Consider the following 16,467-nt stretch of genomic DNA (forward strand, 5'->3'; position numbering starts at 1 on the left):
GAGAAGTGTGGCAGAACGATGATCGGCAGCGACAAAATTTCTGTCGAAAAGGACTGACCGAAAACTTCGATATATGTACATATATGTTTATTTATCCAGATGGGCGCCTACATTAGGGTTTCCATACGCCCGGAGTTTCCTGGACATGTTCTAAATTTCATTGTTAATACTGCGTCCGGGAGGAATTTCTAAAATATGCCTGAATGTCCGGAATTTTGAAGTAAGCTCATAATTGTTTCCTAAATCAACATAAACAATATTATTTTGGGGCAGATTTACGCTACATGAAATTGTTATTCGCGCCACGCGCGATTTAGTATCACATATGTTATGGTTTTAATATGGGGACTACCATTCTCACCAAAACTGCGAACCAAATTGAATAAGAATGACATTCCTTCACAGAAATAAGTCCAATTGTAATCCCAATTACAAGATAACGGTGTTTTCATAAAGTCGGTTCAGGCCGTTTGGATGCTTTATTCAAAGATAGTGGTTCTAAACTTGGGGGTAGTTTGCCTTTATTCTCGGGTTCGCGAAGATATTGAACGTCATCAAACAAGCTTCCAAAATAGGCTGTGGGTAATTCTGGGAAAATGTGCCGACCTTTAATTAGTAATCAGCTCATCAAATTTTGAGCTGGGCCACGGAACATTTTCAAATTAGAAATGGAGTCGCGACCATAAAAGGTTGGACACCACCGGATGTGCGGTGTTTATATAGCTCAGTGGTACAGTGCGCACAGGCATTAGGCTGATAAATAATCTTATCGGTGTGACATGAACGTGACTTAACGATGTACATGTAATTACGTTCCTTGCATGTTCGAAGTCATAATCCTCCACCAGCTCTACCGTTAACTCTGGTCGCGTGGACAGAGAAAGGATCAAAGTATATTGTAATGTATGGAAGAACCAATATTATTGACATAATTCATTCAAATGATTAAACGACCAGATGCATATAGTAAGCCCCTAGAAGTTGCATCGATTACCCTACGGTGGGCTCAAGATCAGGGTATATCTTGGCGGGAGGGGGCTGAAAAACGTGGCTTCGGCCCTGGTTACAACGCTACAACGTTGATTAACGTAAATGAATATATCAAATACAATACAAGATCTGGAACAATATATACAGACCTGCAAATGGATATCGACGCTGAACCCGACGAAATCATGTACAACGTATACGACGGACCACAAGCTCCGACAGTAATGAAAGCTTATAGTGCGCGATAAATTGTATTTATCGACCCACAAAACCCAACCATTTCACCCACAACCTATCCCAAGCACCCTAACCTCCCATCCCATCCCATAATCTTGACCCTTCCCCTACTGCTATCACTCCCCCGCCAATACCCACCCAAATTATCCACCAACCATCATAAACGATAAAATTACGACTACAAAGAATACAATACACGCATACGAACGCCAATTAGCGGCGGCTTCTACTACGACTTCAACTACAAATTCGCCTTCGACAACAACTGCAATGAGATGACCTGATGACGGGGACGAACCAAACCGAAGAAATTGCATTTATGAAATTATTGCTATTTTATGTGTGCATGGTTGAATAAAAATCACAAAAACGGTTACAACTTACAACACACAACCACGTACTCCTGAACCGGATCGTGACCACTTCTAGTCGATAGACAAAGCTTTGCTAGTGTGACGTCCTATTGATCGACAACGTGCCCAACTGCCCATACCTCATTTTGAAATCCGCTAGTGAGAGCTAAAAGCGTCCGGAATTTTATTACAAAAATATGGTAACCCAAGCTTAAATGGCTGGCGGCGAATGTTCCTCTCCTGGCAATGTTTTTTTGGCGAGGTAGGGGGGCTGACGGAGTGCTGTATCGGTCCTATGGACAGGGGTGCTAGGTATATAACCAGTGAATCGGTTTTCGCCAGTATGTCATCGTATTCTTGAATAACCGTCTCACATTTGGACGGAAGGTCCCGGACAAGGTTAGTTGCTTTGCCCTTGAACAACAAGTTTGGATTCTGCAACGCTTTTACAATAGAAATCCTAACATTTGAGTTTCTGCGACTTTCGCATCAGTGAAGGTTATGTATATGTCGATTTCGGCCTTTTATTGGTTTTATGTGCTGGAATCACATGAAGCATATGGATAAGTGGTTCTTAACTATACTGTTCGGGGGAACACTAGGGGTTCGCTGAGCCACTCTATGGATTTCCCTGCAGGTCAAAACATTCCGTATTTGCCTTCATCGGATTTTTGATCATACGCCCGTCCTGCGGCCATCATTGGTTGCAGGTTGTCAGGCCCGATCCGTTGTCGAATTGTGACTGCCGTGGTTGGTACGTCGTGTGGAGTGGCAGGGGAGATTAGGGTTCGAAATCGAAACCCCGTCGTTTTAAAATGTGAATTATATCTCCATCATTTATAAGTTCGTTTGTAATTAAGCATATTGGTATCACGCAGTTTCGTCTCAACCGAACAATACCAAAACGACACTAGCCAAATTGAAGCCTCGCATTTCTGAACTGTTATCTGGAAGGGAACAGCAAAAGTCACACGGACTTGCTATATATATTCGTTGTAATCTTTTCGTTTTGTGTGAAAATTATATTTGAATGTCTTCGTTCTTTCAACACACTTGATACATATAGCTCGTTGTGTACATCAGTAATGCATTAGATATGTGTTTTTATCACATATTTGTAGTTGCGCAAATTATGTCGCAGTTTAAGAATTGGTGATATCAAGTCGACAACTATTTGGCATCGGTGAGTATAATACGAAATGCTTATATGATCAACGAGGAAATCGGAACATATTTTTTCAAACCGACATACAACACGTAGAGACTATTTTACTCGTGCATGAAATGTTTACAAGAGCAGTGTCAAATTTAATCCTGTCCATAACGAGATAATCTCATGTACCACCATCCTGATCGGATCTGAGAAATAAAATGACACGATCGTCAGATTACGTGTTGCTGTTGTAATTTGATTCGAGTCGCCGATGATTATTTAGACAATGTGTGTTGTAATTTGGATTATGCGTATGACTTTTGAAGGCGACGCATGCGAAATTAGTACCTGTGTATCACATTGATGACCCAACTACACAATGTACAAATGCACATATAGTAGGGATACTGTACGTCGTCTTTTAAGAGGATTTGTCCTCTTTTTCGACTTTTTTGAAAGTGTCGGAGGACGAAATCCGACTGAGATACAGTAAATCAGCACCGAAGTAACGCTCTGGCGGCTATTTCGGGAGCTGAGCCGGAAAGTTGACCTTTTTTTAGTCAACCGACCACGAAGTGGGAAGAATTTACCATTTATTCAGAATTTTCATCCGGTATTGCAAGTCTGAAAATTTTGAAAAAGTGTCCCCTTTTCACCTTTCCAAAATATGGTAAACCGAACATATAGTCAATACGCCACATCACTGACCAATAGACTTGGAGAGGTCAACTATACCGGCCGATGATGGAGGCGGTGAAATCAGATTGGTAAAGAAATTTACCAATAAATCCAACCTGTATTTCCATCTATAAGTTTGTTAAACCTTGTGTCTGATCTGGTTACAATCGTAATACTGAATAGACCGTCCGACGTCATAAAATATATAACTAACCTGCAGAGTGCAGGTATACGTAGTAGTTCTGAGATAATTGTATATTCTTTACTCTCGTTCAGTGTGTGTCAACGTCTGGGCTGAAACTATGATTCTGAAATTGACAATGCGATAGTCCTGTTCAACATCATGGGTCAATCAAAGAGTGAAATTCGCGAATACCGACACTGTCCCGTCGTCCTGGCGCCGTGGCTTAGTTGGTTAAAGCGCCTGTCTAGTAAACAGGAGATCCTGGGTTCGAATCCCAGCGGTGCCTTTTCTTAAACGCACAGACTGCTCAAACGTTACTAAACTAATTGCAATTATGATGTATTGGTGACAGCTGTACCGGACATAGTCTCAACAGCATGTTGTAAATCGTTTCAAGGGGACCGATTCATCGTAAAGTATATTAACTGAAAATTATTACTCTCTAAAAACCATCATCCTCATCAGATAATTTCTCGTAGTCTGCCTGCATCAATTCCCCTTTGCTGCTGATTAGAATGCAATTTAAATACGCACAGTACACCCCACCCATGCCAGGAGTTTGTATTGCGAACATGATAATATAGGCATGACTCTTATATTTGCAATTAAATGGATAGCCAATGACGGAAACTCTGAGCACTACTTTCGTGCTAGGAACTCGGTGAACCCCGCTTCTAAGCCCTTTTCCAGTACTAGAGTGTACATATCGGCGTTGGTTTTCGCACTGTCTTCGACGCACTGCCCGAAGTATGGAAGTTTGGACAGTGTTTGCTTCCATCTTTTCAAGTTGGTATATTTGTCCCAACCCCTGTATCCACTCATTTTCAAAGTCGAAATCGTGTGAGCACACGCATAATCTGAAAGAGCCATAAGTTTTGCCATGTTTCAATAGTAATTCAAGCGTAGGCTATATATTTATTGCTGGAACATTTCTTAAAATTGTATTGGTAATTCGTTATAGCGGTCAAATTATGTTTGACATCGGTATATATTTCATTGTGACTTGCTAGAACGACTTTTACATACCAATTGAGCTTGTGCGTGGCATATGAGGTATGATAAACTGGACGAGTGGGCAAAAATTTCAAAAATAAAGTTAAACCTGTGTACCTTTAGTTCATTAAAATTTCCGTTGAAACTCCAACAATACATACAGTCAACTCTGCTAAATTGGGACAACGGGTAACCCGGATAACCGCTTTATTCTGCCGAATGCTCGCGAACGAAACAATAGTAAAAATTGCACTAAGAAAACTCCGGTTAATCCGGACACAGGTTCGCAATTCCTATCGTTAGGAAACAGTACTTCGTTCGTTACAACCAGGGCGATTTTGTCAGAATTGTATAGCGTTAGGTCAAAAAATGTCAAAATTATTTACCAAGTCATTTTTTTTGCAACCTGCATTTCGTTTGTATCGTAGATGTTTTCACTGTGGGTTAACCTATCATTGATATTTTACAGCTTGTAGTCCAATTTACCGGCCTATGGACGGCCCATTGTCTGCTATGTCACCTACCATGTAACGAACACACATCTTCAGTGTTGCCAGCCAACAACTGCTGCTGTTGAACGTTCTTTCTCCATTCTTGGAAAGCTACTTAGAAGGACAGACACGTTCTACCCGAGAATACAGGAAAGTATTTTTCGTTGTACTACAACAAATTTTAATTAGTTCTCCCATAATGCGTAATGTAACTACTCTAATTCTTCATAGGTCCAGATTTAGTTAAAATAAAGTTTCTACATGTAAAAATTTGTCAGTTTTTAAATCAGAAAAGTTAGCTCAGGCCTAACTAATTCATAACGACAGACCAACCAGAAATGAAGAAAGTAGTACAATTCTAAGATTTTGTGGGGAAACACCTAATTTACATACGTGAGGTCAAAATTTGGTCAAAATTAAGTTTTTTATTGTAAAAAAAGTCAAAATTTTGATTTTTTATGTCAAAATATTTCTTTTTTAGATAAAAACAATCGCACTGGAACACGAGATGAGTGACTCTATAGTGAAAAAATGACGATCCATGCAATAACCATCGACAACGAGAGAGAGAGAGAATATAATCTTTTTCGTCTGGAACATCGAGATGCTTCGACGACGGAGATGCGATGCGACCGTAAGGTCACCTAATCGGCAACCTCGTTTTTGTTTCTCTCCTCCATGCTATCCGTGGATGCTGACCGCCTAGCAGGATAAATGCGGATACCAGTTTTCGAGTCTTTGGTCTGATCCGGCAGGGATCAAACCCACGACCTACCAATCAAGATGCCGGACGCATCGCCAGCACCATCTCGCTCGTATGAACTCGTACAAAGCCCTACCAGTTTCCTATAGTCGCTCTTAATCGGGTACAAATGTGTGCGTCTTGTAGGACACCATGGTACAGAAATTTTTATTATAAAAGTTGAAGTTGCTAAGTAAAGTAAACGGAGAAAAATTAAGGCGCTTCCTTGACACTTAGTTCGGCAGTTAATCGCGTTGGTGAAAATATTAAAAAATACTATTTGAATGATTTGATATCGAAAATACTGTAAGATACTAGTAACCCTGAAGGTATAGAAAATGTGCGTTTTATGCGATCTGTGCCACTTACTGCAGTACAGCGTTGCTACAATTAATTTATTATGCAACAATATTTAAATGCGTTGTGTTCCTTCACGCATGACCATGAAGCAACAATTGATTTTTACTTAACTCGAACAAAGCCATTTCTCCGCTTACTTCGGACAAATGTGAGCGGCAAAAATCGTCCGAATTAAACGGTGGCGACGGTGTATATAAAATTGGTTACTCTAGACGGCTAGACTCTGAATACGCATGACCCATGGATACTTGCAGCATGAGTGGTTTATTCGTAATATATATTGGATCGGGTTTGTGCTAATCGTGTACATCGAATGATCAGAGTTCCGGGTATGTTGAGATACTATACCAATTGTTTCCAGATAGGATGGCATCGCAGCATAAAGTTTCTATCAGTACCGTTAAAAATCGATGTAGCGTATAGGCCATACGTAAGCTCCTACTACTAAATTTACTTGCCCAGGAATGTCAGGTGACCACCAAAGATGTACTCGTTTTTCGCCAATATGGCATCATATTCTTGAAGAATCTTCTCACACTTGGGTAGAAATCCGTCGACAAGGCTCGTCGCTTTACCTTCCAGCACCAAATCTATGTTCTGTATACGTAAACAAAGTATAGGGACATTCGTTTGGCGTCCATGAAAAATCCAATTCCTACAACTTTCTCGGAGGTGGAGGTTATTTACTATTCGCATCGTTTGGTCGGATAAAATAGTTGAGGTACCGTTATTGCATCATACGAATGCGTGCTACGTACCTGATGCTTTTGGTTATGCGTAGTGTGGTCATCAAGGTAATGCTTATATCAGTCCAGCTAGAGAAATGCACAGTTGCATACAGATCATATATAGACAGTGCTTCACAATTTACCAACTGGAACCTCAAGACATTTAGCTCAGAGTTTCGTTACACTTACCAAATACTTCAACATGGTTTGATAATTGTCGACATCACGCATCATAAGTTCGTGGAATTTTGTTTGCTCCAGGAAGTCCCGCGGGTATAGCTTATCCTTCTTATCCGCTGGCTCAAATTTGGAGCATAGATAAATGGCCATGGAACGGCTGTCGAACACAAATTAAACCTTCAGATGCACAGATATTTCTTCTTTCCATAAAAATGAGACAGAGTGCTATGGTAATAACTAATAAGATTTTAATTTCTGATTTGGATCTCATCTCTAAATTAATATCTTGATTTCAATGGAACTCTCCGAGTAATGTTATTTCCAGGAGATCTGTATTGAAAAATAGTCAAACCTATACATGCAATTTATAGGGAACAGAATGAAAAGTACACTAAGCATAGAGTATAGTATAGATGTTTCTAGTCATCGGGCATGAAGACATCATGTATTGTTATGGACCATCACGGCTGATGACGCGAAGGAACCGTGAGGGTATCGCAGGGGTTCCCTGGAGGTCAATACACACACTCAAGTTATACATATGACTTGTGGTGATACGCTAGTCTCTATCATTATTGGTTGCAGATATTTAGGCCCGACCTGTGGTCGAATTGTGATTGTTGTGGGATTTGAAATTTAGGCCCAGTCTTACTAAAATGCCAATTTCACATCTAATATTTTTAGGTTCATTTGAAATCAAGCAATTGGTGTCACACTTAGCCTGCGATTCGACCGAGCAATACGATGATACTTTCCGAGGTGAGGCCTCGCATTTCTGAACAAATATTTGAAAGGCAACGGCAGAATTTCAATGCATATTCATTACAATGTTTTCGTGTTGTGCGGCAATCATGCAATGGTTTTGTTTTTTTGACCCTTCTGTTGATACACAGTTCATTTCGCCTGCTACAAATCTACAACATGTGTATGTGGTAGATTTTGTTTTATGACTCATCCCAAATTGGGTGTTCCGCGAAAGCATGCAGGTTAGCGTAAGTGTTCCGCGGGCTAGTAAAGGTTAAGAACCGCTGTCCTTCAACGTTAACTTATCTCGGACCGTGGTGCATAAAGCCTTTAGATGTGATAAGCGCCAGTGTATCCATTGTGTTTATCCATGATAATTACTATAGTAATACAATCTACCACTACGCTATCATAGCTAGTAAGCGCACGATAACCAAGAAAGAACAGCATTTGTGGTTATCAAGATGTGATCTGATGCCATGTAAGTACTACAGAAAGTAATTTAGCAAACGGAAAATCATAAAGTTTGCGGCGATGATACCGATTCGCTGCAGTCGATTAAGATTGCTTCCTTGATATACCGAGCTATGAAAGTAATAGGACCGATATAAAGTCTCGATCAGAGATTCCAAAAGTGAGCCAGCGCCCCGGGATTAGCGACGTTTATTGGGGCGCTACATATAAACTGTGCTATCGGGGGCGCTCAGAATAAAATGGGGTATTATGCACTACAGAAATATCTTCGTAAAATACGTAAATTAATAATAAATTAACAGCTACAATCGTGGGTTAGGAACATATATACGAATATGCGGTCACGTCTTTCCGGTTGTACATGGTAAATTCAATATGTGATCGTCATTAACGGCGTCCGCAGATGTTCATCGTTGTGCACCAATGAGTGAACAAAACAACCAACCACACAATCAATTAATCAATCAATCAACGAAGGAACAAAATTATGAGCCAGCGAGGTTATTGTGCGGAGGTGCTGAACACACATTCCAACTCCTGTACAATCAGTATGCTTGTTGTTCCAAGTGCTTCATGCGCCGTAACGAAGTACGAAGACTTTGAAGGGGAAATCACCTTGCACTATTTTATTCCTTGATTGTGTCGGCCATGAAATTTCTACAGCAGTTATGACTCTGACATCACGTGTGCCGTGCTGCCTATCAATTTGATCAGACTAAAAGGCCGTAAGCGCCAACTCAGTTTGTGTGTGTTATAAAGAAAACAACTTGATGTGCAATAAGTCAAGAATAAGGACTTAGCAACATGGCGTAAATTGAGCAAAATGAGCATATATGTCTACATGCCATATCGAAACTACAATATTGAAATAAGAATATCTTACACGACTACGATTAGAACGAAAATTACACGGAAATCGATTACAAATGTATCGCATGGTAAAATCAAGATTTTATTCATTTCGTTGACTTTTAGCCTATCAGCTATGGATCGGTAGATTGGCACTACCATTATTGGAAAACAAAGCGACCGAACAATGCCATAGTTTGGACAATATGTAAGATGAATTATATATTGCACTCGAAAGCATACGCAGGAGAGATCTGTTCAAACATAGAATCGGTGAAAGAGCAAAAGTATGGAGTCAGTTGATTGGGTAATCTCCATTGGCGTGTATTTGTCCGTATACAACTTCCATAATTTATATAAATTGACCCCTCCCTCCCAAGTTAATGATATACCAGTTTACATTCGGTATAGTGTGGCCTGCACTCCTACTTCATAGTACACTCCCTCCATGCATGTACCAGTACCTGGTCATCTTATATTTCGGAAAAATCTTATATATATAAAGCCCTTCTAAAAGGAATTCAGAACATGCTGTTTGAAACTTGCCCCTCTTCGTAATCGGCAACGCGTTCTGGCCGCATTATAAACACCAACCTCTCTGTCAGAGTCATATCCCCGTCCCTGAGTGCAGGTATCTGCTTTCGACGGTTGACTTCTGCGTATTTATCGCCCTTTTGCTCATCTTGAAACAGGTCGATTATCTTTTCTTCAAACTCGACACCCAGTTCTTTCAGCACCATCCACACGACGCAACTCGGCGGGCTTAGGTAGTGATAATAAAATTGAATCGCCATCAGTATGGATATTATTATAAAAGAGTAGCTTATGTTATACTTAAATCATACAAATAGACATTATTAGGATAGGTAAAATATATCACGATGCTAAGGATATATTAAAAGTCGAATGAGTGAATTTGAATGTTGATAGCATGGCGCAGATATCTAAAATACAAAATGCAACTATTTCAACATCACTTTGACCATATGACATAGGTGGACTGGATATACGTATTCATCGATATTCATATATCGCAAACGCAATATTTCGAATGATCTTCTTATTACTTAGAGTGTTGATAAACATTGACAAACGATGCAACTCGATGCCTGGTTGGTATTGATCGTGCAAACGCAGAGGATAAATTTGGCAAGCGTAACACATGACTTGACAGCAATCCAGAGCTTCGTCACGGGTCATCAGTCATCATACTGAGCTACAACGAATACCACAACAATGACATTTCCGCCACTGTGGGTTATGTGACGAATTTATGCGCAAGATAAAAACGTACATATCGCGTTTTCGCAGATAGGCAAACAGAAATTTACTCCATGCTTCTACATACCAAGCCGTATTTGTATCGCATTCATTCCTTGCCTTGATGACAGACTAATAGCCTATAACGCTGCATGATGTTGATTTGCCAACTCTACATCCTAACATAAAGTTGAGAGAAGCAGTCTAAACCTGGACTGCTGTGTAAATATTGCCTCAAGCCTTTGTTGGCGCAAAGGGAACACAGATACGTTATCTACATTTGCGAAGTCCTTTCAGCGGTCGTACTACTTTTTCTAACCTCATGAAGATAGCAAATGTTTTGATATTATGGATTATCAGTGTCAGCTGCGATATTCGGAAAACGAGTCTCGTACGCAGAACACAAATTCAAATTTAACCCAACTAGTAATCGTAAGACTGACATAGCATGGAGCGCGACTGCATTCTCAGGAACCGTAGAGTTCCCTCAGCGGGTCTTAGTGGCTCTTTAGAGGTCAAGATACACACTAAACACATACATATGATTTTTTGATGATGATGATGATATGTCTTTATTGTCATCATTGGTTGCAGATAAGCAGTCCCGATAAATATTTGAATTTTGACAATTATGGTCCTACGTCGAGTGCATTGGCGTACGCAGGAGAAGTTGGGGGTCGAATTCGAAACCTCGTCCTTCGGAAATGCAAATTATTCCACCACCAATATTTATAAGTGCATTTGAAATGAAGCAATTGGTATCACGCTGTTACGTTTCAAACGAACAATACGACGTCAGTTTCCAAGGCGAACCATCGCATATCTGGACTGGTATATCTGAAAGGGAACACTGACCAGTAATATATATTTATTATAATATTTTCCTTTTGTGTGAAAATCATAGTTTGACGGATTTGTTCTTTTAACACTCCGTTGCTGCACAGCTCATTGTACGCGTCAGTAATCTATGCAATGCATAGTGGTTCTCAATCTTTTTCACCTCGTGGACTAGTAATATCAAAAACCCGATTTGGTGGACCGGTTGATCTTCGAAATTTCAAATTAACCAAAAATGTAGTAAAGTTTGCAACCGTTTTTGTGCAAGTATGATACTAGAGCAGGAATCACCAAATCGGAACGGGTCGCGGACCACTTTTCAAAGTTCGTAGAGGCCGCGTGCCACCTGAATTCAATATTGAGATGAAATAGGTCACACAGTTTAACAACCATGTTGTAAAAACTTTGCGTCAGTACAACCCCGTGCTCTTTAACATGAGCGACAGGCATAATTACCACAAAAGAAATATTTTATTGAAGAAATACAAATACAACAAAATATCATAATTATCACTTCCATTATATTTTGAACTATGAGCTGCGCACGGTTGCTGATAACACTTTACAGCGGCCAGAGAATCGATATTGGGGTTAGCGACACCGTATTTGCTAGAAAACTATCTCCTCGTTATTTTGAACTTGTGGGGCAGCCCCAAGTAGTTTTCTAATCGTCTCGGTCATGACTATGTCTGGACCATTGCACGTCAAGGCAGTATGCCCATGCCCATTCATCTCAGCTAATTCTTCCTCTATGAAATGCTATTACCATCGCCGAAACCCTTTCAGCAAGTGGGAAAGAGTAATGTTGGGAACAGGAGACAGCTTATTTCTAAACTGTAATCAATTTCAGCATTCCAAATGCTACTTCAGAAATCTCAAATCAGGTCACAGGCCGCGTTTTGGTGACCCCTGTTCTAGAGAGTGATAATTTTATGGTTTCGTTCGTAATTAAACGTGTTATTGGTGGTATTCATATAATTTTACGGTAGTGAGTCTGCTGAGTAGATCTAAAATTTCCCTCTCCAGATAACCGTGCTACTCTCGAGAGTCGATTGCAGTCTTTCGCGCCGAAGGCCGTGTATTAACCTGCCACGCCAACTTGACTAATACTCTAATTTTCGACAATATCGCACATTGTCATGCCACCTTGTCATTTCCAGGGATATCCGGATATCCCTGTAGTTCCCCGTAGTTCTAGATATCCCTGCTCATTTCACACTACCACCAGACGTACTACGAATACAATGCGCCGTACCTGTCAACAGCGACACCTGGTCATTAACAAAATTAATGAATCGAAAACGTATGATTGTGCAATCTGCGCGGTTTTGTGAGTCAACTCGTACTTGTCGCTCGCGTGTCGTCACCACAGACGGCTGGAACTTCAAATCAAATCGAATATATTGCAGGGCCTAATGTTGCCTGGAGTTTGGAATCAGATTAAAATATGATGTTTTACTTATTTATCATTGGACAAGCATTCAACGTCTTGTATCTTGAAATTAAGGTATACAATTTCAATATACATGGCGGACCGGCGGAAAAGTCGTCGCGGACCGGCGGTTGAGAAGAACCACTGATCTATAGTAATGTATTAGACGTGTATTAGATGTGTATTGTGGCAAATTTTTGGTTTTAAGACTCAGCGAAAATTGGGAATTCCTGCAGATTTGCGCACAGAAAATGCTCCTCATGCCAAGGGGTTCTCAACCTGGGGGCGCGGGGAGGGAAATCCTTGTCAATTTTGTCAATGTCTGTATAAATTGTGACTAAAAATGTGTTTCACAACCATTCTGAAGATACGATTATTGAAGATTAAACTTAATTCGTATTCTAGAAAGCTTGACAAACTCAAACTCCTGCAGTCGCGCTCAACGGAGTATAGGCTGACTTCAACTTCATTTGAGCAAATTTTTGATATTCTTTGAAGATTTAGAGAAATTCCTACGTGCAAGTCATTCATTACTTTATAGCTTTGGCAGTAGCCTAAATCGCTGTGTGCTAGGTAGCTGTTGTTGATAGCTGGCGAACTGCACTGCCTAAGACAGACTTAGATGCAATATAGGTTGCCTGGTTTCGCCCTCAATTTGGCTATAAATCAACACAATCTAATTCATTTCCAAAACTGATCAAACAAGTTTGGGGAAGTTTGGCAGCAATGTAAAAGACTAAACAACTCTAATGCGGATTCAAAATTGGCGTAAGATATACCTTGTGTGTACTATTATATCAGGGGTGGGCATCCCGTACGGCCGCATGCGGCCGTAGAAGGGAATTTGTGCGGCCGTCGACGCCTAATTCAATTAGTATGTGTTGGCAGCCGTAGACATGCAAATTGCAATTTCGAATTCACTCCCGAATTTTCGGGAGATTTTATTTAATCTTGAAATTTTCTTCGCGCTCCGCGCAATTCAACAAGACTTCATTTTTCGATTTTAATGCAGAGCGCCCTTCTTAATTGGAGCAGGAATGGGAATCCTCAAGAAATAACAATTCATTCGCGGCTCCGCGCGACAATATGCACTCCCAGCAAATATTCATAAAATTGCCACTCGCGATTTCGGTGCGTACAATAGGCCGATGTGAAAAGTAGAATAGTCCGGAGTTCACCGGGAATGGATATGGACAGTTTACCATAGGTATTTTGGGTCCAGATCGTTCATTGCGGCTATGACCTGGAATGCGGCTTTAGGCTACGTAAGTAATCGAAATGCGGCCATGATTAACAGGAAGGTTGCCCACCTCTATATTAGATGATGTGCTCTTTTTGACATGACGATAAATGTAAGGAGGGTCAGGGTGCGCGATTTTTTGACCATTGCCAAGGGGGACGCGTGTCAAAAAAGGTTGAGAACCGCTGCAGTAAAGGGAACCAGTAATTCAGCTGGATAGATGTAACAGTGCCGACATCAATATAGCACTAAAACGTGAGAAAATAATATTAACGATTACTTGGATCGGCAACCGCCGAAGAGCGTAACATGGACGCTATGCGAGGAGAGGCAATGTGATTTAGTGCAAAGAATATACGTAAAAGAATATAGTGAAAACTGTCAATGGTTATCGTATTCGGGTATTGATGTTCTTGAATGACCAACTTGTAACATTATTAGCATATTCATTGCTTACAAGTGGTCGAAAGGAGAGGCGAGGCAAAGATAAGCCACGCCTCGCCAGTGACAGTGGAATTCTTAGTACCCAGGCAACAATTTATAACAACCGGTATCAATCGAAACCTATTGTCGCACTGATTCCGAAAACTAAAATATTAATGATGCAAGGGCACCAAAACCCCCTCAAGATATACAAATAATGCGAATATCAGCTTTGTCACGTACAATGACAGTGGAGTTGTTGTTGTTGATGTATGATTTTACAGCTTGCATGTAGCAAATGAGATATGGCATCGAAATATAGGGTTACCATATTTTGGGAATAAGAAAAAAAGGACACTTTTTCAAAATTTTCCGACTTAAAAATTCTGAGGTGAAATCCTGAGAAAATGGTAAATTTTTCCCGACTTTGTGGTCGGTTGACTAAAAAGATCAGTTTTCTGACTCGAGGTCCAAAAAACCGTCGTACCGTCACTTGGCCGCTGATTTCATATATCTCAGTCCAATTTCCACGTACATTCAACCAAAATTCTCAAAAAAGAGGACATTTGGGCGTGTTCCGAGGACAATTTCAAAAAAGTCAAAAAGCAAGATTACAAATCCTCTTAAAAGAGGACCTATGGTGACTCTATTGTAATATATCTGGCGGACCGGCATGAAATTTGGCGTGGACCGAAGAATCTCTCATCTAGCCGATATCTGTTTCTGCAGAAATATTCGTATTGGGCAACCCTGTCCAATATTTATCGATCTGTCCAATGACGTCACAACTTCATCCACCTCGACCATTAAGTACTCAAATTGATGAAGACCGACGGCAAGCGGTCGTCTCGGCGCCGTGGCTTAGTTGGTTAAAGCGCCTGTCTAGTAAACAGGAGATCCTGGGTTCGAATCCCAGCGGTGCCTTTTGCAACACACCGGTGCACGGTTCGGTTCTAACGTTTGCTACACAATTGGTGAAAGCAGAACGAAAAATCACCGAAAATTCCCTAGTCGATTCGGTCTGTACTAGACGGTATTCTGCACTCTGGCATAATATTCATGAAATAAAGTTTCGAGCTACCTATCAGAATAGGAGCCCGGATTGATCGGCGAGCAGTGTGGTACGTGATATACCACTGCTGCAACTCCAGTAGGTACTGGGAATAAGTTTCGTTTCGTCGCGATGGTAACAGATGGAAGAAACCCATTTTACTTCCTCCGAGCATGTTTGGTAAAACATTCCATATTGACCAGTTTTCCGGGAAATATTACCTGGAAATTATTATATACAGTACATGTATCTGGGGATGGAAATGGGGTCACGTTTATTCACAGACTTAACTTAACTCCAGTTGAAGTCGACGGTACTACCAGGTCTGGTGTGAAATGATCAACAACAACAAAAAAACAGCAACTCTATAGTTACTAACCGTAAATGACATGCCCAGACTCGGACTCTTCGCATAGGAAATATGAAAAAACTTACTGACTTGGTGTCATTTCCAGTCCATTTTCCAGTCATTGACTGTTCGACTTCACAGAGCTTTCTTGACCTTTCAGCTGTATTGAGAAGTGAACACGTCATCTATACCATTATCCTAATTATACGTGGTCCCGATTCAATTTTACATGTTCGATATGGTCAATTCCATCAACAACGACATCGAATACGTAACAACTGCTACATGCTCGTAACTGCCATCAAATTGGCTTTGGCTGAAAATATTATATATAGCTACAGCCACGTATAGATTTGTACGAGATGAATTGTTTGTGAGAACCTAGCTGATTTTTCACAAAGTTCAATATCTCAGTATCCACTGAATCCATGTTGCGGGTTATAAACAAGACAGAGGTGGTCAGTAACGAAGTAGTTCTACTTTTTGAAGTACTTGAAGTAGATTTTGTCTACTCGCACTACTTATTAAGTAGTTATGATATTAGACTACTTCTACTTCTACTTGATCGTTTTCAGTTTTATAGGCAAAAATAGGTGTAGAATGCCTACTTACTTACTTACTTGTGAACCAGCACTACTACTTCTACTTGAGTAGAAATTCCGGCGTTACTTCTACTTCTACTTGAGTAGCGACGGTGACTACTTTGACCACCTCTGAAA

At 40.5% G+C, this 16,467-nt stretch overlaps 1 protein-coding gene and 2 non-coding genes across 3 annotated transcripts; 2 read left to right on the forward strand and 1 right to left on the reverse strand.

The window, feature by feature from the left end:
- The first annotated feature begins 3,807 nt into the window (after window positions 1-3,807).
- Trnat-agu (transfer RNA threonine (anticodon AGU)) lies at window positions 3,808-3,881 on the forward strand. Its single transcript has one exon. It is a non-coding gene; the product is annotated as a tRNA-Thr (tRNA).
- A 241-nt stretch (window positions 3,882-4,122) lies between these two features.
- LOC145443027 (glutathione S-transferase D2-like) lies at window positions 4,123-10,563 on the reverse strand. Its single transcript, XM_080321008.1, has 4 exons — window positions 9,751-10,563; window positions 7,099-7,246; window positions 6,640-6,778; window positions 4,123-4,452 (listed from the first exon to the last, which is right to left on the reverse strand). The coding sequence occupies exons 1-4, from the start codon at window positions 9,948-9,950 to the stop codon at window positions 4,235-4,237; spliced, it is 705 nt and encodes a 234-aa protein (XP_080177134.1). The 5' UTR covers window positions 9,951-10,563; the 3' UTR covers window positions 4,123-4,234.
- A 4,635-nt stretch (window positions 10,564-15,198) lies between these two features.
- On the forward strand, window positions 15,199-15,272 carry Trnat-agu (transfer RNA threonine (anticodon AGU)). Its single transcript has one exon. It is a non-coding gene; the product is annotated as a tRNA-Thr (tRNA).
- Window positions 15,273-16,467: the final 1,195 nt, after the last annotated feature.

This window comes from Botryllus schlosseri, chromosome 7 (genome assembly GCF_051294905.1).
Source record: "Botryllus schlosseri isolate E-star chromosome 7, Bs_hap1, whole genome shotgun sequence".
Lineage (NCBI taxonomy): Eukaryota > Metazoa > Chordata > Ascidiacea > Stolidobranchia > Styelidae > Botryllus > Botryllus schlosseri.

Coding starts and splice junctions, on each gene's coding strand:
- LOC145443027 (XM_080321008.1), bottom strand. CDS start 9,950: ATGGCGATTCAATTTTATTATCACTACCTAAGCCCGCCGAGTTGCGTC. Junction 7,247..9,750: donor GATATGACTCTGACAGAGAG/GTTGGTGTTTAT, acceptor TGTGTTCGACAG/CCGTTCCATGGCCATTTATC. Junction 6,779..7,098: donor AAACCATGTTGAAGTATTTG/GTAAGTGTAACG, acceptor TTACGTATACAG/AACATAGATTTGGTGCTGGA.